The sequence below is a fragment of the Palaemon carinicauda genome, chromosome 38, assembly GCF_036898095.1.
Source record: "Palaemon carinicauda isolate YSFRI2023 chromosome 38, ASM3689809v2, whole genome shotgun sequence".
NCBI lineage: Eukaryota > Metazoa > Arthropoda > Malacostraca > Decapoda > Palaemonidae > Palaemon > Palaemon carinicauda.
The window spans coordinates 48,334,805-48,361,838 of NC_090762.1; the positions used below are offsets into that span (position 1 = coordinate 48,334,805).

The window sequence follows — 27,034 nt, forward strand, 5'->3', positions numbered from 1 at the left end:
TCGCTAACCACTGACTCTACTTTATCGCCTAAGGCCTGAATAGCACGCAAAACAACAGACATATCAGGCTGAGGGCAAATAGTAGGTTCGGGGGTAGCCACTACAGGGGTAGGAAAAGGTAGGGGATCATGAGGTGAGGAAAAAAGTGAAGAGTGAGAAGAACTCCTCCTAACTCTGCCTCTCTCTAACTTAGTTGAATACTTCAAAAGACGGACAAAATCAAGTTCCGAAAGTCCGGCGCATTCCTCACATCGATTTTCTAACTGACAGGGCCTATCCCTACAGTCAGAACAAGCGGTGTGAGGATCTACCGAGGCCTTCGGAATACGCCTATTACAAGACCTACATCGCCTATGGGTGGGGGCTTGTGAAATGTCAGACATCTTGAATCCAAAGAGTTAGCCAAGTGGGGTTTCAAAATCAAGCAAAAGATCGTTAACCGTTAATCAGGACTATATAAAAGCTATCTAAGCTAATATAAGAAGGTTTCCAGTAAAGCGACAGCCGAAATCAAAGAGAAATACTTCACCAAAAGCCGTGAAAATACTCCAAGAACATAAGCGTATCCCAGAACGTCTTGCCGGAAGCACGACAGAGGAAAAATTGAGGAGGTGTCAACAAGAAGTACTATAGTACCTGGCCACAGGTGGCGCTGGTAAGTACACCCCCTTCTAGTATTGTGATAGCTGGCGTATCCCTCCATAGAATTCTGTCGGGCAACGGAGTTGACAGCTACATGATTATCGGGTAAGTTTAATATTGAAAATATCATTTTTAAATATTTAACTTAGCCGGTGAATATATAATAGCTGATTCACACCCAAGGAGGTGGGTAGAGACCAGAGTTAAATATGTTTACATCGTACAAGCTAAGAGTTTTTTCATTTTGACAGTTATCAATATAACAAAACCAAAATAAATAGGTACCTGGTAAGGAAGTCGACTTAGACGATTACTCTGCCTTGTAAGTACGTCTTCCTTACGGAGCCCAGCGATCCTCTTAGGATGCTGACAGACTCCCAGGAGCTGAAGTATCAAGGGCTGCAACCCATACAACAGGACCTCATCAAACCCCTAATCTGGGCGCTCTCAAGAAATGACTTTGACCACCCGCCAAATCAACCAGGATGCGAAAGGCTTCTTAGCCTTCCGGACAACCCATAAAAACAACATTAAAAAACATTTCAAGAGACAGATTAAAAGGATATGGAATTAGGGAATTGTAGTGGTTGAGCCCTCACCCACTACTGCACTCGCTGCTACGAATAGTCCCAGTGTGTAGCAGTTCTCGTAAAGAGTCTGGACATCTTTCAAGTAAAATGACGCGAACACTGAATTGCTTCTCCAATAGGTTGCGTCCATGATACTTTGCAGAGATCTATTTTGCTTAAAGGCCCCGGAAGGTGCTACAGCTCTAACCTCGTGCGTCTTAACCTTAAGCAAAGATCGGTCTTCCTCACTCAAGTGTGAATGAGCTTCTCGTATTAACAATCTGATAAAATATGACAAAGCATTCTTTGACATAGGCAAGGATGGTTTCTTAACCGAACACCATAACGCTTCAGATTGGCCTCGTAAAGGTTTAGTACGAGTTAAGTAGAACTTAAGAGCTCTAACAGGGCATAATACTCTTTCTAGTTCATTGCCTACGATCTCCGATAAGCTAGGAATATCGAAAGATTTAGGCCAAGGACGAGAAGGTAGCTCTTTTTTGGCTAGGAAACCAAGCTGCAGAGAACAAGTAGCTTTTTCTGACGAAAACCCGATGTTCTTGCTGAAGGCATGAATCTCACTGACTCTTTTAGCCGAGGCTAAGCATACCAGGAAAAGAGTCTTAAGAGTGAGATCTTTCAGGGAGGCTGAATGTAAAGGCTCAAACCTGTCTGACATGAGGAATCTTAGGACCACGTCTAAATTCCACCCAGGTGTAGCCAAACGACGTTCCTTAGAGGTCTCAAAAGACTTAAGGAGGTCTTGCAGATCTTTATTGTTGGAAAGATCTAAGCCTCTATGCCGGAAGACCGAGGCCAACATACTTCTGTAGCTCTTGATCGTAGGAGCTGAAAGGGATCGTACTTTTCTCAGGTATAAGAGAAAATCAGCTATTTGGGCTACAGAGGTACTGGACGAGGATACGGAAACTGACTTGCACCAGTCTCGGAAGACTTCCCACTTCGATTGGTAAACTCTAATGGTAGACGCTCTCCTCGCTCTAGCAATCGCACTGGCTGCCTCCTCCGAAAAGCCTCTAGCTCTCGAGAGTCTTTCGATAGTCTGAAGGCAGTCAGACGAAGAGCGTGGAGGCTTTGGTGTACCTTCTTAACGTGTGGCTGACGTAGAAGGTCTACTCTTAGAGGAAGACTTCTGGGAACGTCTACCAGCCATCGAAGTACCTCGGTGAACCATTCTCTCGCGGGCCAGAGGGGAGCAACTAACGTCAACCTTGTCCCTTCGTGAGAGGCGAATTTCTGAAGTACCTTGTTGACAATCTTGAATGGTGGGAATGCGTAAAGATCTAGATGTGACCAATCTAGGAGGAAGGCATCTATATGTATTGCTGCTGGGTCTGGGACTGGAGAGCAATAGATTGGAAGCCTCTTGGTCAGCGAGGTTGCAAAGAGATCTATGGTGGGTTGACCCCAAGCCGCCCAAAGTCTCTTGCACACATCCTTGTGGAGGGTCCATTCGGTTGGAATTACTTGACCTTTCCGACTGAGACAATCCGCTAGGACGTTCAAGTCGCCCTGGATGAACCTCGTTACTAGGGAGATGCCTCGATCTTTTGACCAGATGAGCAGGTCCCTTGCGATCTCGTACAGAGTCAATGAGTGGGTACCTCCCTGTTTGGAAATGTACGCCAAGGCCGTGGTGTTGTCCGAGTTGACCTCCACCACCTTGCCTCGAAGGAGATTCTCGAAGCTTATCAAGGCCAGATGAACTGCCAAAAGCTCCTTGCTGTTGATATGCATGCTCCTCTGACTCGAGTTCCACAGACCTGAGCATTCCCGACCGTCCAGCGTCGCGCCCCAGCCCAAGTCTGATGCGTCCGAGAAGAGAACGTGGTTGGGTTTCTGAACTGCCAGGGGAAGACACTCTCGTAGGCTGATATTGTCCTTCCACCAAGTCAGACAAGTCTTTATCTTTTCGGAAATCGGGATCGAGACCGCCTCTAGCGTCTTGTCCTTTTTCCAGTGAAAAGCCAGATGTAATTGAAGAGGTCGGAGGTGTAGCCTTCCTAGCGAGACAAATTGCTCCAGGGATGACAGCGTTCCTACCAGACTCATCCAAAGCCTGACTGAGCAGCGTTCTTTCTTCAACATCTTCTGGATGACGAGCAGGGCTTGATCTATTCTGGGGGCCGACGGAAAAGCCCGAAAAACTTGACTGTGAATCTCTATCCCTAAATACAGAATAGTTTGGGATGGGACCAGCTGTGACTTTTCCAAGTTGACTAAAAGTCCCAATTCCTTGGTCAGATCTAGAGTCCAATTGAGATCCTTCAGACAGCGATGACTGGAAGAGGCTCTGAGAAGCCAGTCGTCCAAATAAAGGGAGGCTCGGATGTCCGATAAATGGAGGAATTTTTCCACATTCCTCATAAGCCTCGTAAACATGAGAGGAGCTGTGCTTAGGCCAAAGCATAGGGCCCGAAACTGGTACACCACATCGTCGAAGACGAATCTCAGAAAAGGTTGGGAGTCTGAGTGAATGGGGATGTGGAAGTAAGCGTCCCTTAGGTCTAGAGAGACCATCCAGTCTCCCTTTCTGACTGCTGCTAGGACTGACTTTGTGGTCTCCATGGTAAACTTCGTCTTTGTGACAAAGACATTCAGAGCACTGACATCTAGCACCGGTCTCCAACCTCCTGTCTTCTTTGATACTAGGAAGAGACGGTTGTAAAACCCCGGTGATTGAAGGTCCGAGACTTTGACCACCGCTCCCTTCTCTAGCAAAAGAGACACTTCCAGTTTCAGGGCTTGTCTCTTTTCTTCCTCTCGGTACCTGGGAGAGAGATCGATGGGGGACGTCGCTAGAGGAGGTCTGCGTACAAAAGGGATTTTGTACCCCTCTCTGAGCAACCTCACAGATTGTTGATCTGCGCCTCTCTTCTCCCAGGCTTGCCAGAAGTTCTTGAGTCTGGCACCTACTGCTGTCTGAAGTTGCGGGCAGTCAGACTCTGCCCTTAGAGGACTTGGATCCTTTCCTCTTTCCTCTCTTCCCTTCAGCACGAGCACCTCCCCTGCTGGAGGCTCTGCCACGAAAGGGCGGGATAAACCTGGACGCTGGAGTGTCTATCCTAGGTCTAGCAGACAAGGCAGGCAAAGGGGGAGCTTTGCGAGCCGAGGACGCAACTAAATCGTGGGTGTCCTTCTGCACTAAAGACAAGGCAATTTCCTTAACCAAGACTTCAGGAAACAAGCACTTAGACAAGGGCGCAAAGAGTAGCTCAGATCTTTGGCATGGCGTCACTCCTGCTGACAGAAAAGAGCACAGAGACTCTCGTTTCTTAAGGACTCCGGACGTGAATGAAGCGGCAAGCTCGTTGGACCCATCGCGGACGGCCTTGTCCATGCAGGACATAATGAGTAAGGAAACATCCCTATCGGCAGATGAGATTTTCCTACTCAGGGCTCCCAAACACCAGTCCAGGAAGTTAAAGACTTCAAACGCCCTAAATATGCCTTTAAGGTGGTCCAGGTCCGAGGGTGACCAACTAATCTTCGAGCGTCTCATGGCAAGGCGGCGGGGAGAGTCTACAAGACTTGAGAAGTCGCCCTGGGCAGAGGCAGGAACTCCCAAGCCGAGAACTTCTCCCGTGGCATACCAGACGCTCGATCTAGACGAGAGTTTAGACGGGGGGAAGGCAAACGCCGTCTTCCCTAAACTCCTCTTGGTCTCTAACCAATCGCCTAACAGCCGTAAAGCTCTCTTGGATGAGCGAGAGAGAACGAGTTTAGTGAAGGCAGGCATGGTAGCAGGAACGCCTAAGACAAACTCGGACGGCGGCGAACGAGGAGCCACAGAAATAAAGTGACCAGGGAACAACTCTTTAAAAACAACCATGACTTTTCTAAAGTCCAAGGATGGTTGAACTGCTTTAGGCTCATCTAATTCTGAAGGCTGATCCTCAGGCTGTGGTTCAGCAACGTCCTCATCTGACAGTTCCTCATCCGATAACTGATGAGAAAACGGCAAAGGTGTAGGCAACGTTTGACTCGCAGAGTCCGGTCGCACTGGTGCATACGTGACGGAGCCGGACGCAGCGTCCTGGAACTGCTGAACAGTCTGGGAACTGTCAACACCAACAGGTGCGCGAGGACGCACAGCGTCCACCCGAGACTGTTTAGACCGTCTGGGTTGTGCAGTCAACACCATACCGGGTTGCGGAGGTTGACGCACCGCGTCAAAACAAGTCAACTTTGATGGTTGATGAACGTCCTGAACGTCACCAATCACATCAGTGCGTTGCCTAACGTCAACGTGCGGCTGGAAATCCACACTGGGTCGCATCGGTGGAGGTACCACCCCAACTGGTTGACGCGAGAAAGCTACATCCACGTCAACAGGACGCACAACAGAACGCTTGGATGGCTGATGGCCAGTAGGTTCAACGGAAACCTTCTCAGCGTTGTAGTCCTCCATCAAGGACGCAAGCTTAGACTGCATGTCTTGCAGTAACACCCATTTAGGGTCTACGGAACCAGGTGCGGTAACAGACGGGGTTAGCGAATGAGACGGCACAACTTTGCCTCTCTTAGGCGGCGAGCAGTCATCAGATGACGGCAACGGGTCCGAACTGTCCCAGTGGCTACATCCGGGACGTTGGACTTGTCCTGAAGGGACCGACTTACGCTTTAAAGGTCTAGAGACCTTGGTCCAAGGTTTCTTACGTGAAACACCTTCGGACGACGAGGTAAAAATGGGCTCTCTCGTCTTACTTTGGTAGGGGCGATCTTGACGAGATACGCCTGATACCAAAGAGGGAACGTCTGTTCGCTGATCAAGGCCTCTCGAACCCATAAGTCGTACGACATTGCTTCTCCCCTGGGCTTGGGAGCTTGCAAGAGGTCCCGGACTAGGTGGACGACAGGCATGAACAGACGAACCCTCGGTCGCAACACTGTTCACAACACTTTGCGTAACACTAGGCACTTTGACACTTTCCGCCGTGGCACTTTGGCACTTGAGTTCCTTTACGTCCGCCATGAGTTGATTTCGGTCACTTGCTAAAGCCTCAACTCTCTCCCCCAAGGCATGAATAGCACGCACCATGTCTTGCATAGACGGTTCCTGAGTGCTAGGAGGGGGGTTAGGAACAACCACTACAGGGGAAGGATTAGGTTCAGGGGCATGTGGAGAGGAAAAATCTACCGACCTAGAAGAACTTCTCCTTACCCTATCTCTCTCTAGTCTGCGTGTATATTTATCAAATTCGATAAAATCGAATTCTGAAAGGCCCACGCATTCCTCACACCGATCTCCCAATTGACAGGTTTTACCCCGACAATTGGAACAAACAGTGTGAGGGTCGAGAGAAGCCTTTGGAAGACGCCTATTACAGTCCCTAGCATTACACTTTCGAAACTTGGGAACTTGAGAAGGGTCAGCCATTTTGAATTAGTCAAGGGAATTCCAAAAAACGATCTAAGTCATCAACAATTAATGCGATTCAAAAAAAGAGTTCAAGGATTTATTTGAAGAAAAACACCTGTAATGCGAAAGCTCAAACCAAATTAAAGTACTTCACCAAATATGCTGGGAAAAACTCCAGGTTCTACAGCGAATAAAAGTACGTCTTGTCGACACGTCGACAGAGAAGAAATTGAAGGTTTTGTTTACATCGAGAGTGGTATCTGGCCGACAGTTGGCGCTGGTGGGCACACCCGCAACCTGCATAGCGATCGCTCGCGAGTTTTTTATGTATGTGTCTGTCGAGCAACAGAGTTGCAGCTATTATATATTCACCGGCTAAGTTAAATATTTTAAAAACCCATATTAAATAGCTAAGGTTTGTATAGTTACGAAAAATGATATTTTAATTATAAAATAAATTTTTGAATATACTTACCCGGTGAATATATAGCTGCAACTCTGTTGCTCGACAGACAAAAAACTGTACAAAAAAACTCGCCAGTGATCGCTATACAGGTTGCGGGTGTGCCCATCAGCGCCAGCTGTCGGCCAGATACCAAGCTCCATGTAAACAAAGACTCAATTTTCTCCTCGTCCCACTGCGTCTCTATTGGGGAGGAAGGGAGGGTCATTTAATTTATATATTCACCGGGTAAGTATATTCAAAAATTTATTTTATAATTAAAATATCATTTTTAAATATTTAACTTAGCCGGTGAATATATAGCTAATTCACACCCAGGATGGTGGGTAGAGATCAGTAAAATATGTTTACATTTTATGAGCTAAGAGTTTTTATTTCATTTTAGAAGTTATCAAAATAACAAAAACAAAATAAATAGGTACCTGGTAAGGAAGTCGACTTGTACGATTACTCTGCCTTATAAGTACGTCTTCCTTACGGAGCCTCGCGATCCTCTTAGGATGCTGATAGACCCCTAGGAGCTGAAGTATCAAGGGCTGCAACCCATACAACAGGACCTCATCAAACCCCTAATCTGGGCGCTCTCAAGAAATGACTTTGACCACCCGCCAAATCAACCAGGAAGCGAAAGGCTTCTTAGCCTTCCGGACAACCCATAAAAACAACATTAAAAACATTTCAAGAGACAGATTAAAAGGATATGGAATTAGGGAATTGTAGTGGTTGAGCCCTCACCCACTACTGCACTCGCTGCTACGAATGGTCCCAGTGTGTAGCAGTTCTCGTAAAGAGACTGGACATCCTTTAGATAAAAAGACGCGAACACTGACTTGCTTCTCCAATAGGTTGCGTCCATTATACTTCGCAGAGATCTATTTTGCTTAAAGGCCACGGAAGTTGCTACAGTTCTAACTTCGTGCGTCTTCACCTTAAGCAAAGCTTGGTCTTCCTCACTCAGATGTGAATGAGCTTCTCGTATTAACAATCTGATAAAGTATGATAAAGCATTCTTTGACATAGGCAAAGATGGTTTCTTAACTGAACACCATAAAGCTTCAGATTGGCCTCGTAAAGGTTTGGTACGCTTTAAATAGAACTTAAGAGCTCTAACAGGGCATAAGACTCTTTCTAATTCATTGCCTACGATCTCCGATAAGCTGGGAATATCGAAAGTTTAGGCCAAGGCCGAGAAGGCAGCTCATTTTTGGCTAGAAAACCAAGTTGCAGCGAACAGGTGGCTTTTTCTGACGAAAATCCGATGTTCTTGCTGAAGGCATGAATCTCACTGACTCTTTTAGCCGAGGCTAAGCATACCAGGAAAAGAGTCTTAAGAGTGAGATCTTTCAGGGAGCCTGATTGTAACGGCTCAAACCTGTCTGACATGAGGAATCTTAGCACCACGTCTAAATTCCATCCAGGGGAAGCCAAACGACGCTCCTTGGTGGTCTCAAAAGACTTAAGGAGGTCTTGAAGATCTTTATTGTTGAAAAGATCTAAGCCTCTATGCCGGAAGACTGATGCCAACATGCTTCTGTAGCCCTTGATAGTGGGAGCTGAAAGGGATCGTCCTTTTCTCAGGTATAAGAGAAAATCAGCTATTTGAGTTACAGAGGTACTGGTCGAGGATACAGAAACTGACTTGCACCAGTCTCGGAAGACTTCCCACTTCGACTGTTAGACTCTAATGGTGGACGCTCTCCTTGCTCTAGCAATCGCACTGGCTGCCTCCTTCGAAAAGCCTCTAGCTCTCGAGAGTCTTTCGATAGTCTGAAGGCAGTCAGACGAAGAGCGAGGAGGCTTTGGTGTACCTTCTTTACGTGAGGCTGACGTAGAAGGTCCACCCTTAGAGGAAGACTTCTGGGAACGTCTACTAGCCATCGAAGTACCTCGGTGAACCATTCTCTCGCGGGTCAGAGGGGAGCAACTAACGTCAACCTTGTCCCTTCGTGAGAGGCGAACTTCTGCAGTACCTTGTTGACAATCTTGAACGGTGGGAATGCGTAGAGATCCAGATGTGACCAATCTAGGAGGAAGGCATCTATATGTATTGCTGCTGGGTCCGGGACTGGGGAGCAATAGATTGGAAGCCTCTTGGTCAGCGAGGTTGCAAAGAGATCTATGGTTGGTTGGCCCCAATTGGCCCAAAGTCTCTTGCACACATCCTTGTGGAGGGTCCATTCTGTTGGAATTACTTGCCCTTTCCGACTGAGACAATCTGCTATGACATTCAAGTTGCCTTGGATGAACCTCGTTACTAGGGAGATGTCTTGACCTTTTGACCAGATGAGCAGGTCCCTTGCGATCTCGTACGTCAGTGAGTGGGTACTTCCTTGTTTGGAGATGTACGCCAAGGCCGTGGTGTTGTCTGAGTTTACTTCCACCACTTTGCCTCGAAGGAGATACTCGAAGCTTTTCAAGGCCAGATGAACTGCCAACAGCTTCTTGCAGTTGATATGAATGCTCCTCTGACTCGAGTTCCACAGACCTGAGCATTCCTGACCGTCCAGTGTCGCGCCCCAGCCCAAGTCCGATGCGTCCGAGAAGAGAACGTGGTGGGGAGTCTGAACAGCCAGGGGAAGACCCTTTCTTAGGTTGATATTGTCCTTCCACCAAGTCAGACAAGACTTTATCTTTCCGGAAATCGGGATCGAGACCGCTTCTAGCGTCTTGTCCTTTTTCCAGTGAAAAGCCAGATGGTATTAAAGAGGACGGAGGTGTAGTCTTCTTAGTGATACAAACTGTTCCAGGGATGACAGCGTCCCCACCAGACTCATCCACAGCCTGACTGAGCAGTGTTCCTTCTTCAGCATCTTCTGGATGGATAGCAGGGCTTGATCTATTCTGGGGGCTGATCGTCTTGTTGTTCAGCAACGTCCTCATCAGATAGTTCCTCATCCGAAAACTGATGAGGAAACGGCAACGGAGTGGGCAACGTCTGGCTCGCTGAGTCCGGTCGCACTAGTGCATGCGTGACGGAGCCGGACGCAACGTCATGGAACTGCTGCACAGTCTGTGAACTGTCAACAACCATGGGTGCGCGAGGAAGCACAGCGTCCACCCGAGACTGACTAGACCGTCTGGGTTGTGCAGTCAACACCATACCGGGTTGCTGAGGTTGACGCACCGCGTCAAAACAAGTCACCTCTGCTGGTTGTTGAACGTCCTGAACGTCAACAACCACCTCCGAGCGTCGCTTAACGTCAACGTGCGGCTGGCAACCCACACTGGGTCGCATCGGTGGAGGAACCACCTCAACTGGTAGACGCGAGAAGGTTACCTCAGCGTCAACAGGACGCACAACCGACCGGTTGGAAGGTTGTTGGCCAGAAAGTTCGGCAGCAACCTTCTCCGCATTAAAGTCCTCTATCAAGGACGCAAGCTTGGACTGCATGTCTTGCAGCAAAGCCCACTTAGGGTCTACGGGAGCAGGTGCGGCAACAGACGGGGTTAGCGACTGAGGCGGTACCGCTTTCCATCCCTGAAAGCCTTGTTTATGCATGACATAACTGTACAGCAAAACTTCAAAGGCTCGAAAACAGCTGTGAAGTTGACCTGTAAAAAACTTGGAGCGTCTCCTGGCCAGGCGCCAGGGAGAGTCTACGAGATTTGAGAAGTCTATCTGGGCAGAGGCATGAACTCCCAAGCCGAGAACTTCTCTCGTGTCATATCAGACTCTCGCTCTATAAGCCAGTTTAAAAGAAGGGAAAGCAAAGGCTGTATCCCCCAAACTCCTCCTGGTGATAAACCAGTCGCCTACCAAACGTAAAGCTCTCTAGGAGAGCGAGAGAGCACTAGCTTATAAACAACGGCATCGAAGTAGCTAGGCCTAGTGTAAGCTCTGACGTTTAGGCGAACGAGGAGCAGCAGTTACAAAAAGATCCGGACAAAGATCCTTAAAAAAAATCATCATGATTTAATTAAAGTCCATAGAGGGCTAAGCAGCTTTAGGCTCCTCTCCGTCTGACAGAGTCCTCAAGGGAATATCAGTAGGAGGGGGAACAGCAACTTCCTCATCTACAGGAACCTTGTCCGATAAAAGCTGAGTCTCAAGCAAGGGAGAGACCTACCGTGGTGGCAATGCTTTACAAGCAGAGTCCACACGCACTGGTGCATTAGTAGTGGACCAGGACGCAACGTCATGTAACTGCTTGACAGTCTGTGAACTGTCAACAACTGAACTGTCAACAACAACAGGTGCGTGAGGACGCACAGCGTCCATTCGAGACTGCTTTGACTGCCTAGACTGAGCAGTCAAAACAACTCTAGAATGCGGAGGTTGACGCACAGCGTCAAAACAAGTCAACTCCGATTGTTAGCGAACGTCCTGAACGTCAACAGGAGCATCAGCAAGTGGCCTAACGTCCAAATGTGGCTGAAAATCCACACGAGACCGCATCGAGTGTGGTTCTAAACAACCTGACTGACGTGACTTAGCTACGCCAATGTCAACAGGAAGCACAAAGGAACGTTAGGTTGGCTGAAAGCCAGGATATCGATAAGATAAACGGCTAGACTCAACGGACTAATCGGCAGAATAGTCTTCCATAAGGGAGGCAAGCATATTCTGCATGTCTTGCCGTACAACCCATTAAGGATCAACGGAAATGGTTGTGGTAAGAGACGAGGGTAACGTCTGTGACCGCAACTCTTTGCAAACAAAAAAGACTCTCGGAGTCTGTGTTACACTTTTGTTAGGCGGCGAGCAGTTTTCCGATGACTGCATAGGGTCAGAGCTGTCCTAATGGCTGGAACCAGGACGCTGGACCTGTCCTGAAAGGACTGACTTTCGCTTAAGGGCTTCGAAACCTTGTTACAGGTTTCTTATGCGAAAAGCCTTCGGATGACGAGGAGAAGAAACGTCTCTCTCGCCTTATGGTAGGGGAGATCTTGGTAAGATACACCCGATACCATAGAGGGAAAACGTCTGTTCGTTGATCAAGGCCTCTCGAACCCATAAGTCGTTCGACATTACTTCTCCCCTGGGCTTGGGAGCTTGCAAGAGGTCCCGGACTAGGTGAACGATAGGCATGAACAGACGAACCCTCGGACGCAACACTGTAACACTTTGCGCAATATCACTTTATCACTTCGATTTTCTGTTTTGAACTTATTTCACTGAAATCGAAACTTTTACTGATTTCTACCTGAAGCACGCAATTCTACCCTCATCAAAAGGTAGTAATTGCAAAATCAGTCGTATAATGCAAGCTCATTAATACCAGCAAAAAACAGAAAACATCTTTTAAGATAAAAAATTCAGTGGCTGGGGAAGAGACTAAACACTAGTTCATTCAAAACTACGTTTTCAAACTCTCACCGCACATAGCCTGGGGACGAGAATAAAAAACTAAAAACGTTTTATCCTTTCTCCCCGTACAGAGACTAGGGACGAGAGTAACTCGAGAACAACGTTACCCGCTTGAACGGAACGTTTTCTCTCCTCTCTCTCCCTCCGTCTCTATCTCTCTCTCTCTTTCTCTCTTGATTTCGCACCTAAGAGAAGAGCCCAATTACATTTCGTCAAAAAACATGTTATTTGACCAAAGGAAAAAACTGAAAGGTTTTTCAATTAAAAAGTTCCTTTAAAATAGAATTTTAAACATTTAAGCTCTGAAAGAAGAATGAACAAAACGTCAGTATCGATTTACTCTTTCTGCAAAGTGAAACCGTGATACTCTCTCTCTCTATCGTAACGATAGAGCGCAAACTGCGTAGTATAAATAAACTAAACGTTAGTTCATCTTTGAAAACAGTACGAAGACTATTCAAAGAAATTCTTTCATAAAATATTTATTAAAAATATTCATTTAAAAGGTTTTAAATCATTAGCTCTTTAAAAGCTATTTACGATTGCAAAGGGCTCAACGTTGTTTAACTTTGGTTTCCAAGTTAGGACCGCCTACTCTCAGGAAAGGTCGCATATAAACAAAACATTAAAATTTATTTTTTATGTTTATTATAAATGGAAAGTTAATCGAAGAGGCCTAATAAAGGCGGAGAGATATAAAATATATAGAGGAAAATCTATAATTAATTTATAACGTGATAAGATAATTACTAAAAGCCTAAACACACTTCCGTCTAAGGGAAGGGTCGGCCATTAAAGAGTCAAAGAAAGTCCATACTCTCTTTGTCACCAAAAATTAAATCTATCCAAAACGAGTTCAAGATTTAGGATGAAGAAAAAACACCTGCACTGCGAAAGCTCAAACCAGAATATAGTACTTCACCAAAGATGATGGAAAAAACTCCAGGTTTCAACAGCGAGTAAAGTACGTCTTGTCGACACGTCGACAGAGAGAAAATTGAGTCTTTGTTTACATGGAGCTTGGTATCTGGCCGACAGCTGGCGCTGATGGGCACACCCGCAACCTGTATAGCGATCGCTGGCGAGTTTTTTTGTACAGTTTTTTGTCTGTCGAGCAACAGAGTTGCAGCTATATATTCACCGGCTAAGTTAAATATTTAAAAATACAAATTACCTACGAATTTGTCATGTTGCATAACAGCAGGTAGCACAGGAAACTTTAACAAATACAGTTATTAAGAAACACTGCATATAATTGCCTTCTTCCATTGATAGCCCTTGAACAAGACTTGTCCACAAGATCATTTATTCTAACAGAAAGAAAAAGCAAAAAACTAAAAAACCCAGCAGATGATGCCACGAAATATGTCTGTACTCTCCACTGGGCGAGGTCAAAGTGAAGGTAGCACTACCCGCTGGGTGGGAACTCCTCCACCTGACAGCTAGCTGTGCTTACCTCGTCAAATAATAGCCCAACAGTTATTTCAGCTTCGCTGAAGTCATGCTCCTATTAAAGTTTGAACGTTTATATCATGCATGAAACAATTAACAATACTCACTCTTTCTAAAAGACTCCCATATTCTTCCAGTCTTGTTAACATTGACTCGAGTTCTCTGTCTAGTCCTGCTCTCTGAAAATTAAATGCATACTTGAAACATATAGTACAAAGTGTTATGAACAAAAACAGTACATAAAAAATAATTCAATAAAGCAGACATGATCCAAAAACAGTATAAGTATTGTTCTCTTAATCCTGTGAATCAGGTAACATCACTAACTTTAAAGTCTATCTATCTATTTACCAAGGCACTTTCCCCAATTTTGGGGGGTAGCTGACATAAAAAAAAGGGGATTTATCCACCAAAAATGAAGCTTCATATACTGAATCCCCTCCTACTGCTACCTCAGTGGACACCAAGGCAACCGGAGGAAGCAGCAGGGCCTACTGGAACTGCGTCACAATTGCTCACCATTTATTCCTACTTCTGGCACCCTCTTTTGCCTCTCTCGCATCCATCCTCCTATCACCTAGAGCTTTCTGTACTCCATCCATCCACCCAATCCTAGAACTTCCTCTTGTACTGTACCCTCAACTCTTGCATTCATCACCTTCTTCAGCAGATCACCATTTTCCATTCTCTCTACATAGCCAAACCACTGCAACACATTCATATCCACTCTAGCAGCCAATTTATTTCTTACACACATTCTCACTCTCACTGGAAACCACTAACTCACTTCATTTCCTATCCTAACAAGCTTTACTGCCTATCTATAAACTCTTCATTGCTTGCAACAACCTTCCACCAATTCCATATAACCTCATCACATTTTCCTTCTCTTCACTATCTACGCTATCATAAGGTCCAGATCCAAAAATGCAACATACACCTCCTTACCTTTCGCTAAAATATTTTTTGCATATCTACTTAACTGTAAAATTCTGATCCATACATCCCCTACCTCTTCTAAAAACCCCCTTGTACTACTAAGATTGCATCCTCTGTTTTATCCTTAATTCTATTAATTATTACTCTGCCATACACTTTTCCTAAGACACTCAACAAAATAATACCCCTTAAATGACAACACTCATGCACACCTCCCTTACCTTTGTATAACGGAACAATACATGCACACACCCGGTCCACTTGTACCGTAGACAATATAAAAAATATATCAAACAATCTCACCAATCATTCAAGTACAGTCACACCCTGAGCTCTTTATTCAGAGAATAATATCGGCGAAGCTGAAAAAGCTGTTAGCTTTTAGCAAGGTAAACATAGTTGACTACCGGCAGGCAAAGTAAACTCCCCCCCCTTTGAACTTTGACCTAAGTGCTTGCGAGGTGGCTGAAGTGGGTCATGCAACATGAAGGTCTCGGGTTTGTATGGTTAGAAAAAATGACAAATTTGAAATAATTTGTATTTTTCCTAACTATACAAACCTGGAGCTCTTTACAGAAATATATCTCCATTATGTAAAGGGCAGAAAGTAGAAAGTAGAGGTCCACTTTTTGTTTTGTTTCTTTGTTGATGTCGGCTACCCCCCAAAATTGGGGGAAGTGCCTTTGGTATATGTATGTATGTAGAAAGTTTGTATATAGCCTAGGGCCAGAAAAAAATTACAAATTTGTAATAATTTTTACTTTTCCAAACTATACAAACCTAGAGTTCTTTACAGTGGAGATATATTTCAGCAAATGCTGAAACTAGCTGTTAAAGCTTTTGCAAGGTGTAACTAACCTCTGCTAGTTAGCGGAGGGGGGTAGTGGGGGCAGACAAACCATTATCCACCTCTTCCCATGGGGGCTTCCTGCCCTCCGTCCCAAAGGCTATCTGGCCGCAGGGAGGTGTGAATCATGCCTGGGGCACCACTATTACCTAACTTGCTATCGGGAATAGTAGGTTACGCATCCTATCATTAGGTAGGTATCGTCCCGGAGAGATTTTCTGGAAGCCTCCGACCCAGTTGCGTAGTTTGTTACCAGCTGCATCCCTAGACTCCGACTTGGGATTCTCGAAACCCTCAAACATTAAGGTCCGACATACATTGCAAACTTGAGGGTTCCAATAATGCAGGGATTCAGAAATAATATTGCAGGGGGCATGGAACCTGCATGTATTATGACCATAAAAACACTTACTCTTGATATTGCACAAGACTGCAACACATGTCATCTGGGGTTCCTCCTGTAAAGAAAGGAAAGCAGAATGAGTATACAACTGATTATCTCACTGATAAGCGATATGTAAAAGTCATCTTTTAACTAAAATAGCTTAGGATAGTAAGCTAGAAAGGGATAGTGGGAGACACATACTTGTGTATCCCCTGCAAGCAAATGCTGTTATCTCCCCTCAGTATTAACTATAAGGAGATTCCTCTATCAAGGAACTCTAACGAAAGGGTTCTAACCCCTAGGGGTAGAGAAGTGTACAAGTCACTGCCCCTTTTTATTCTTAACACTGTGGGGTAAGGATGACTGATTTCTAATCAGAGTATTGAAGGAATTCTATTCTTTCAATATAAGAACGGTCCCAGCAGAAGCCCGCACAAGGGTACCCAAAATATGTTAGAAACTAACCACTTTATAATCATACTATAGTTTTCTATTTGCAGTATATACTATATTGCAAAATACTGACTACTGCATAATTATATATAATGTAGTTCAGCCAGTGTGCTGCCGTTGTGGCAAGCATCTGACGGCATGGTCCAGCCGGCATGACGCCAACTGGACTAGGAAATATAAAACATATATTTGTGTATCCTACCCAGCCCATTTGCTGTGACCTCCCTTACAATATTAAATCATAGAGTTTCCTGATCAGGGAAACTCAAAGATAAGGGTTCTAACCTTCTAGGGTTAGAAGTGTAATACCACCAGCCCTTAAAATATTTAATATTATAGGGTAATATGAAAACTGATTTCTAATCAGAATATTGGAGAAACTCTATTGTTTCAATATAGGACTGGTCTCAGCATACACCAGGGTAAGGATACCCAGGATATATTGGAAAATAACTACTAGTATAATATATAAAATAGTTTTTCTATCTGCAGTATATCATATACTGCAAATATACTGACTACCTGTATGGACATATACTGTAATTCAGCTGGCATATAGCCAGCATAGCTAGTCCCAGCCAGCGCAGCCAGCATACTAGCTAAAAGAGAGAGACAGCACGGAGTGAAGGCTACCTTATTACTGTGTATGTATACACTAATTAAGGATGTAACTGTCTAATTTACTACCTTTCTCCAGAAAGAAGGTTCAAATGGAAGGGGAGAATGTAACATTCAGGCTTCCATCTAGCCACAAGTACCATCTCCGGCAAGGTCCAGTCGGCAGGCTAGCACCCAGCAGCACTGGTACAGTCGGCGTACTGCCGGCAGGCTAATACCCCGGCAACAGAACATGTGGCCAGTAGTCCAAGGGAGGACTGAAGAACCTTGGTGACAGAAGGGACTTCCCACCAACAGCCATCATGACTGCCAGCAGCCGCCAGCTGTCATGGCTGCCGACAGATGACATGGCTACCAGCAGCCGACAGTTTGCATAACACATGGCCGCCAGCAGTTGTCATGGCTGCCAGCAGCTGGCATAGCCGCAGACAGCCGGACAACAGCTGCAGAGAAGGAGTCTGGCCGGCCCCCGCAATCCACTGGGAACAGTGAGGTTGCAGGATGACGGCTCAAAGAAAGACAATGGCTCGGCCATCACAAAAGAACAGAGGGGGAGGGAAAAGGGTCCTGTATGAGGTGTGGAAGGAGCCGGCAAGGTTGCTGGTCCTACACACCCTTAAGAAACTCTGTTTCAGTATCAGCGCCATCCTAGGCGGCAGGAGAATTCTATTCTCCAACCTAGGGTCTGCCAATACAGTTAAGGGGACGGCAGCAGTGCCGCCTCCTCTCAACAAGGGAGAAACAGAGTTCCAGTGCCGGCGCCATCCTAGGCCTCAGAAGAATAACTGCTTTTCAGCCTAGGACTGCGAGCACAGGACTAGTCTACTAGACCACAGGGAGAAGGTGGTGGCATCATACAACCACTTCAGGTGCAGCCTAGGGAGGGCTAGCCTCCTATGTCGGCAGCCTAGCCAGCAGGGGAATGACTATTTAACCTGCCATCTGCGGTTAAGGGACGAGACAGAAAACCCTAGGCTAGTCATGCCTGAATGAAAACTCGAGGCACGACCCACTAGGGTTGTAGCCTAAGGCTACACCCAGAGGGAAAGAGAGATTACCCTTAAATCTCTACAAGAGACGAGTATCGGTTATATAATAATTCTAGGAGATATCAATCTCCGATGAATTGATAAACCAATACACGAGGTTAACCGGGGAAATGTTGAAAGTATACTATATCGCCTAGTTTAGGTTACCTAGGCAAGACGAGATCTCGGTTACCTAAATCACCGAAACTCTGACATATACGATCGACATAGAAAAAGGAAAATTATGCATACTGTATACAGTAAATATCTTTACAAGTATAAATTGCCTAAATATCTTTCATAATCAAATTATTACAGTAATGCTATTTTAACCGGGAATGTTGTTCTACTAACTAAATAACACATGCCTAACGAATGACAGCGCCCATGGCACCTCTGGTAACAGGCCTGGCTCCTAATCACAATAAATTACTCTAATTTCACTGTGAGACAGGAGCTAAATTACACACATTGTAAAGAATCAATACTCAACTTTCCAGAGGCGAAAGAAGCTGGAGATTGCATAACAATCCTCGAAAATCGATCGAAAAGGTCAGATCAACAGGGAACACCACCGTGCGAAATCGCTACAAAATTAGGAATGTCCGCCAACTTGGATATGGCGGTGTTGTGATACTCAATAGTGGTATGGGAACTAGGGGAACCTTGATACGGCTCCCCTTCTAATTTTGCCACTTTCCCCCTCAAAGGGTTAACGCTATTCGGGGTGCAGATTTCTATGTGGCGTGCCAAGAATACCTCCCCTGATATTTTGCGATATCCTTGAGAGAAAATTTAAGGATATTCGTGCCAGGAGTTAGAATTCTGGAGACCTAAAGGTAAATTCTCTGGGAATATCACTGTAGTCAAATATCCCTTAGGAAGCTACTCTTAAGAACCTTCTATCAGGACGACATGGCTTAAGCCCAAAAAATAGCATATAAACTAAAAATAGTAGTACTGATTCTCAATAATAGAATTGCAACTGAAAAACTTCTTAGTAATAAAACATATATATATATATATATATATATATATATATATATATATATATATATATATATATATATATATATATATATATATATATATATATATATATATATACATACAGTGGTACCTCTACATACGAATTTAATTCGTTCCACAACCAACTTCGGATGTAGAAAATGTTCGGATGTAGAAACGAATTTTCCTATAAGAATACATGTTAATTCCTTTAATTCGTTCCTCAGCCTAAAAACCCATAATAAATCCTTAACCCTTTTACCCCCGGGGTATTTGGAAATTTCCCACCCTTAACCCCCAGGGGGTTATTTTTTTCCAAGCACATTTTGCAGTATATTTTATTTAAATTGCTCTAACAGCCTTAATTTTTGTCATAGAGAGGTCAGGTTGGTCTCATTCTCTTGGAAAATGCCTGAATTTTCTCAAAAAATTATCAAAAAATATGAAAAACTAATTTTTATAGCATTTTTTTGCAAGGACGTACCGGTACGTCCATGGGGGTAAAGGGATGGCTTTTGTGAAACGTACCAGTACGTCCTTTGGGGGTGAAAGGGTTAATAAATGGCTCCACATAATTACACATAACAATAACATAACTGCATAATATGAAAGAAGCATGTAAAAAAGATAATTATAAAGAAATAATAAATAAAAAATGTGTTTTATTGCCACTTTACCTTAGAGACAGTCCAACGCAGGTGTAGGATTTGCTACGCCAGGAGGAGACGGACGATCGGCGAGAAGGTAGACATGGTGTTAACATGTTCTTTAAATAAATACTCTCTCTCTCTCTCTCTCTCTCTCTTGTGCTTCTTCACTGTTAGTGTTAGAGACGTCTATTAATTTTTTTCGGAGAGAGCGAGAGCGAGAGAGAGAGAGAGAGAGAGAGAGAGAGAGAGAGAGAGAGAGATTAAACAAAAATGAGAGATTAAACAAAAATGAGAGATTAAACAAAAATGTGTTGTGTACATATGATTTTTAACAGCGTTAACTAAAAAACAATATCAGTGAATCTGAATTCCTTTATTAACTAAAACAAATATTGATACAAACACACTCGTGTGCGTATGCGCAAACACACACACACACACGAGGAGACACGATCGGCGAGGAGGTAGAGATGGTGACTGCGATAACATACCGTAACTTACACTACGGAAATGTTAATCTAACTTAGCTTATTTATTTTTTATTTTTATTTTTATAATGTTATTTTTATTAGTAAAATAAATTTTTGAATATACTTACCCGATAATCATGTAGCTGTCAACTCCGTTGCCCGACAGAATTCTATGGAGGGATACGCCAGCTATCACAATACTAGAAGGGGGTGTACTTACCAGCGCCACCTGTGGCCAGGTACTATAGTACTTCTTGTTGACACCTCCTCAATTTTTCCTCGGTCCACTGGTTCTCTATGGGGAGGAAGGGAGGGTCAATTAAATCATGATTATCGGGTAAGTATATTCAAAAATTTATTTTACTAATAAAAATAACATTTTTCAATATTAAACTTACCCGATAATCATGTAGCTGATTCACACCCAGGGGGGTGGGTGAAAACCAGTGTACAAGATTAAAGGATAGCTAAGTATCCCATATTTCATATAACAGTTATCTCAAATAACAATGAAATAATAAGTACCTGGTAAGGAAGTCGAATTGAACCGTTACTCTGCCTCTTTTTTAAGTTCGTCTTCCTTACTGAGCGCAGCGTTCCTCTTGGAGGCTGAATCAACTCAAAGGTGCTAAAGTATATAGGGCTGCAACCCCTACTAAAGGACCTCTACACAACCTCTAACCCAGGCGCTTCTCAAGAATGAATTGACCACCCGCCAAATCAAAAGGATGCGGAAGGCTTCTTAGCCTACCGTAACAACCATAAAAACAACAATAAAAGCATTCAAGAGAAAGGTTAAAAAAGGTTATGGGATTAAGGGAATGTAGTGGCTGAGCCCTCACCTACTACTGCACTCGCTGCTACGAATGGTCCCAGGGTGTAGCAGTTCTCGTAAAGAGACTGGACATCTTTAAGATAAAATGATGCAAACACTGACTTGCTCCTCCAATAGGTTGCATCCATTATGCTCTGCAGAGAACGGTTTTTATTAAAGGCCATCGAAGTAGCTACGGCTCTTACTTCGTGGGTCCTTACCTTCAGCAATGCAAGGTCTTCCTCCTTTAAGTGAGAATGGGCTTCTCTAATCAGAAGCCTTATATAATACGAAACCCCATTCTTGGACATGGGCCTCGAAGGTTTCTTGATGGCACACCATAAGGCTTCTGACTGTCCTCGAATAGGTTTAGACCTATTAAGATAATACTTGAGAGCTCTGACAGGGCAAAGAACTCTCTCTAGTTCGTTACCTACCATGTTGGAGAGGCTAGGTATTTCAAACGATCTAGGCCAAGGACGTGAAGGAAGTTCGTTCTTTGCTAGGAATCCGAGCTGAAAAGAACATGTTGCAGATTCGGTCGTGAAACCAATGTTCTTGCTGAAGGCATGAACCTCACTGACTCTCTTAGCTGTTGCAAGGCAGACGAGAAAAAGAGTCTTGAGTGTAAGGTCCTTGAAGGAAGCTGACTGGAGAGGTTCGAACCTAGGTGACATAAGGAACCTTAAGACTACGTTTAGGTTCCAGCCTGGAGTGGATAGACGACGCTCTTTAGAAGTCTCAAAAGACTTAAGGATGTCTTGAAGGTCCTTGTTGGAAGAAAGGTCCAAACCTCTGTGGCGGAGAACTGAAGCCAACATACTCCTGTACCCTTTAATCGTAGGGGCTGAAAGGGATCTCTCATTCCTAAGATGTAATAGGAAGTCAGCTATTTGGGTCACAGAGGTATTGGTAGAGGATACTGAATTGGCTCTACACCAGCTCCGGAAGACTTCCCACTTAGATTGGTAGACTCTACGAGTGGAAACCCTTCTAGCTCTGGCAATCGCACTGGCTGCCTCCTTCGAAAAGCCTCTAGCTCTAGCGAATCTTTCGACAGTCTGAAGGCAGTCAGCCGAAGAGCGTGGAGGTTTGGATGCAACCTGTCTACGTGAGGTTGACGTAGAAGGTCCACTCTTAGAGGTAGAGTCCTGGGGATGTCGACTAGCCATTGAAGTACCTCTGTGAACCATTCTCTTGCAGGCCAAAGGGGAGCAACCAGCATCAGCCGTGTCCCTTCGTGCGAGATGAATTTCTGCAGGACTTTGTTTATTATCTTGAACGGTGGGAATGCGTAAAGGTCGAGATGGGACCAGTTCAGCAGAAAAGCATCCACATGAACTGCTGCAGGGTCTGGAACTGGGGAACAGTACAGCGGAAGTCTCTTGGTCATGGAGGTGGCAAACAGATCTATGGTAGGTTGACCCCACAAGGTCCAAAGTCTGTTGCACACACTCTTGTGGAGGGTCCATTCCGTGGGAATGACCTGATTCCTTCTGCTTAGGCGATCTGCTGAGACGTTCATGTTGCCCTGAATGAACCTCGTGACCAAAGTGAGGTTTTGACTTCTTGACCAAATGAGGAGGTCCCTTGCGATCTCGTATAGGCTCCTCGAATGGGTCCCTCCTTGCTTGGAGATGTAAGCCAAGGCTGTGGTGTTGTCTGAGTTCACCTCCACCACTTTGCCTAGCAGGAGGGACTTGAAGTTCAGCAGGGCTAAATGAACTGCTAGTAGCTCCTTGCAGTTGATGTGGAGCGTTCCCTGTTCCTCGTTCCACGTTCCCGAGCATTCCCGTCCGTTCAAGGTCGCACCCCAGCCCGAGTCCGATGCATCTGAGAAGAGATGAAGATTGGGGGTCTGAATAGCCAACGATAGGCCCTCCCTGAGAAGGAGATTGTTCTTCCACCACAAGAGAGTGGTCTTCATCTCTTTGGTGACTGGGATAGAGACTGCTTCGAGAGTCAAACCCTTGTCCCAATGAGCTGCAAGATGGAATTGAAGAGGGCGGAGGTGGAGTCTCCCTAGCTCGACGAACAGGGCCAGTGATGAAAGGGTCCCTGTGAGACTCATCCACTGTCTCACCGAGCAACTGCTCCTCTTCAGCATGCTCATGATGCAATCTAGGGCTTGGCTTATCCTGGGGGCCGATGGAAAAGCCCGAAAATCCTGACTCCGAATCTCCATTCCCAGGTACACAATGGATTGGGAGGGAATGAGCTGAGACTTTTCTATGTTGACTAACAGACCCAGTTCTCTGATTAAGTCCAAAGTCCAGTTGAGACTCTCCAGACAGCGACGACTCGTGGAGGCTCTCAACAGCCAGTCGTCTAAGTAGAGGGAGGCTCTGATGTCCGATAAGTGGAGGAATTTTGCTATACAGTATTCCTCATCAGATGCGTGAACACCATAGGAGCTGTGCTTAGGCCAAAACACAGGGCTTGGAATTGGTAGACAACCTTTCCAAAAACGAATCTCAGGAAAGGTTGGGAGTCTGGATGAATAGGAACGTGAAAGTAGGCATCTTTCAAGTCCAACGAGACCATCCAGTCCTCCTGCCTGACCGCTGCTAGGACCGACTTCGTCGTCTCCATCGTGAACGTCTGCTTGGTGACATACGCATTGAGCGCGCTGACGTCCAGCACCGGTCTCCAACCTCCTGTCTTCTTGGCCACCAGAAAGAGACGGTTGTAGAAGCCCGGGGATTGATGGTCCCGGACTATAACCACTGCCTTCTTCTGCACAAGTAGCGACACCTCCTGGTGCAACGCTAGCCTCTTGTCCTCTTCTTTGTAGTTGGGAGAGAGGTTGATGGGAGATGTGGTCAGAGGGGGTTTGAGGCAGAATGGAATCCTGTAACCCTCCCTCAGCCAACTGACAGACTGGGCGTCTGCACCTCTCTTTTCCCAGGCTTGCCAGAAGCTCTTGAGTCTGGCTCCTACTGCTGTCTGGAGATGCGGAGAGTCAGTTTTTTCCTTTAGAGGCTTTGGAACCTTTCCTAGACTTGCTCCTGGAAGAGTCTGGACGGGAGCTTCCCCGGCTGGGGGGTCTACCACGAAAGGGCGGTATGAACCTCGTAGCAGGAGTATCAGCCACTGGGGTGCGATAAGTCCTGGGGACTGAGGTAGCAACCTTAGTCTTACGAGCCGATGAGGCTACAAGATCATGTGTGTCCTTTTGTATCAGGGCAGCAGACAAGTCCTTAACCAGCTCTTCGGGGAAGAGGAACTTCGAGAGCGGAGCGAAAAGGAGTTGAGACCTTTGACAAGGTGTAATGCTGGAGGAAAGGAAGGTACAAAGCTGTTCCCTTTTCTTAAGAACCCCTGATACAAACATCGACGCAAGCTTGCCAGATCCATCTCTAATGGCCTTATCCATGCAGGACATTAATAGCATGGCAGAATCCTTGTCCGCAGGGGAGGTCTTCTTGCTGAGGGCCCCCAGGCACCAGTCTAGGAAGTTGAACATCTCAAATGCTCTAAAAACACCCTTCAGGAAGTGATCAAGGTCTGAGAAGGTCCAGCAAACCTTAGAGCGCCTCATTGCAGTTCTACGAGGCGAGTCTACCAGACTTGAGAAGTCAGCCTGGGCAGAGGCAGGTACTCCCAAGCCTGGTTCCTCTCCTGTGGCATACCAAACGCCCGCTTTAGAAGTGAGCTTAGTCGGAGGAAACATGAACGAAGTCTTGCCAAGGTGTTGCTTAGTCTGCAACCACTCCCCTAAGATCCTTAACGCTCTCTTAGAGGACCTTGCTAGGACTAGCTTAGTATAGGTAGACTTAGCTGGCTGCATGCCCAGCGAAAACTCAGATGGAGGAGAGCGGGGAATAGCAGAGACAAAGTGGTCTGGGTATACCTCCCTAAACAGAGCCAAGACCTTACGAAAGTCAATAGAAGGTGGAGAAGATTTGGATTCATCCACGTCTGATGAGGGATCCAGGTGTGCCGCCTCATCATCAGACGCCTCATCACCAGAGTGTAGCGAAGAGATCGGAAAGGTATGCTGAACAGCAGAGTCAGAACGAGCTGGAACAACAATATTAGTGGTTTCCTCTTCAAGACTCTGTTGAGGGAACACCTGAGGCTCAGACTGCAAAGGCTGAACAAACGAAGAAGCAGAAGGTAGGCGCATGGGTGGAGGAGGCTGACTCCTGGCATGAGTGGCTGAACTCAAGGGTTGCGCTTGCTGAGTTGTTGGCGGAAGCGGAGTAGCAAGTTCCTGTTCCTGCGGTGTGAGCGAAGAGCGATGAGGTAGAGGCTGCGCAAAACGTAGTAAATGTCTCGCGAGTTGAGGCTCCTGAGGCGCAAGGCTAAGGTGTTGTGGTGCTTGCCTTGAGGAGGGTTGAGCTCGCTGCAGCGAGAGCTGAGGAGACTGACTCATGGATGGGAGAGGTTGTTGTACCTCAACCGAGTGTTGCATCACTGGTGGAGCAGCAAGTGGAAGCGGAGGAAGAGAGGTATAAGCTTCCTGATCCCATTGCTGAGGTTGCCTTAAGGAAGGCGGAGGCTGTACACCACTGGGAACAGTAAACTCAGAACGTGGCTCAACATCGTACGCCTGGCAGGCGGTACTGCGGTCAGGCGGAGCGAGCGCAGGCGGAGCGAAAGCAGGCGGAGGCGGAGGCGCAACCTTCTCAGCCCGACACTCACGCATCAAGACCGAAAGTTGTGACTGCATGGACTGCAGTAGAGTCAACTTGGGGTCGGCAGACACTACGGTCTGCTGAGGCAAAGCCTTAACAGCAGAGATCTGTTGCGGCAGAACCTTACTCCTCTTGGGCGGAGTGCAGTCGACTGATGACTGCGGCGAGTCAGAGCTGAGCCAATGACTGCAGCCCGGCTGAGCACTCGCGGACTGGACTCTGCGTTTGAGTGGTCTAGAGACCTGAGTCCAGCGTTTCTTCCCTGACAATTGATCAGCGGACAAGTAAAAGACGGGCTCAATCGTCTGCAGGTGGGAGTGACGGTCTCTGGAAGACACGCCCGCAACCACCGAGGATACTTCTGTGCGCCGATCAAGGCCTGCCGAACCCTTTTGCCCTTCGACATTGCTTCTCCCCTGGGCTTGGGAGCTTGCAAGAGGTCCCGGACTGGGAGGACGACTGGCACGCACAGAAGTATCCTCACGCACCACACTGACACTGACACTAGCACTTGGCACTGCACTGACACTAGCACTCGTCACAGCACTGGCACTAATACCACCCACTGCACTCTTGACCTTAAGTTCCTTGACTTCGGCCATAAGAGACTTATGATCGCTAACCACTGACTCTACTTTATCGCCTAAGGCCTGAATAGCACGCAAAACAACAGACATATCAGGCTGAGGGCAAATAGTAGGTTCGGGGGTAGCCACTACAGGGGTAGGAAAAGGTAGGGGATCATGAGGTGAGGAAAAAAGTGAAGAGTGAGAAGAACTCCTCCTAACTCTGCCTCTCTCTAACTTAGTTGAATACTTCAAAAGACGGACAAAATCAAGTTCCGAAAGTCCGGCGCATTCCTCACATCGATTTTCTAACTGACAGGGCCTATCCCTACAGTCAGAACAAGCGGTGTGAGGATCTACCGAGGCCTTCGGAATACGCCTATTACAAGACCTACATCGCCTATGGGTGGGGGCTTGTGAAATGTCAGACATCTTGAATCCAAAGAGTTAGCCAAGTGGGGTTTCAAAATCAAGCAAAAGATCGTTAACCGTTAATCAGGACTATATAAAAGCTATCTAAGCTAATATAAGAAGGTTTCCAGTAAAGCGACAGCCGAAATCAAAGAGAAATACTTCACCAAAAGCCGTGAAAATACTCCAAGAACATAAGCGTATCCCAGAACGTCTTGCTGGAAGCACGACAGAGGAAAAATTGAGGAGGTGTCAACAAGAAGTACTATAGTACCTGGCCACAGGTGGCGCTGGTAAGTACACCCCCTTCTAGTATTGTGATAGCTGGCATATCCCTCCATAGAATTCTGTCGGGCAACGGAGTTGACAGCTACATGATTATCGGGTA

General features: G+C 45.9%; 1 protein-coding gene across 1 annotated transcript in view; it reads right to left on the reverse strand.

Moving 5' to 3' along the window:
* The window catches only part of Blos4 (biogenesis of lysosome-related organelles complex 1 subunit 4), a 126,994-nt gene that overhangs the window by 94,153 nt on the left and 5,807 nt on the right, over positions 1 to 27,034 (reverse strand). The window contains exon 2 of the mRNA XM_068362197.1: positions 13,925 to 13,996. Coding sequence (XP_068218298.1) covers positions 13,925 to 13,996 — 72 coding nt within the window. The remainder of the gene's footprint in view (positions 1 to 13,924; positions 13,997 to 27,034) is intronic.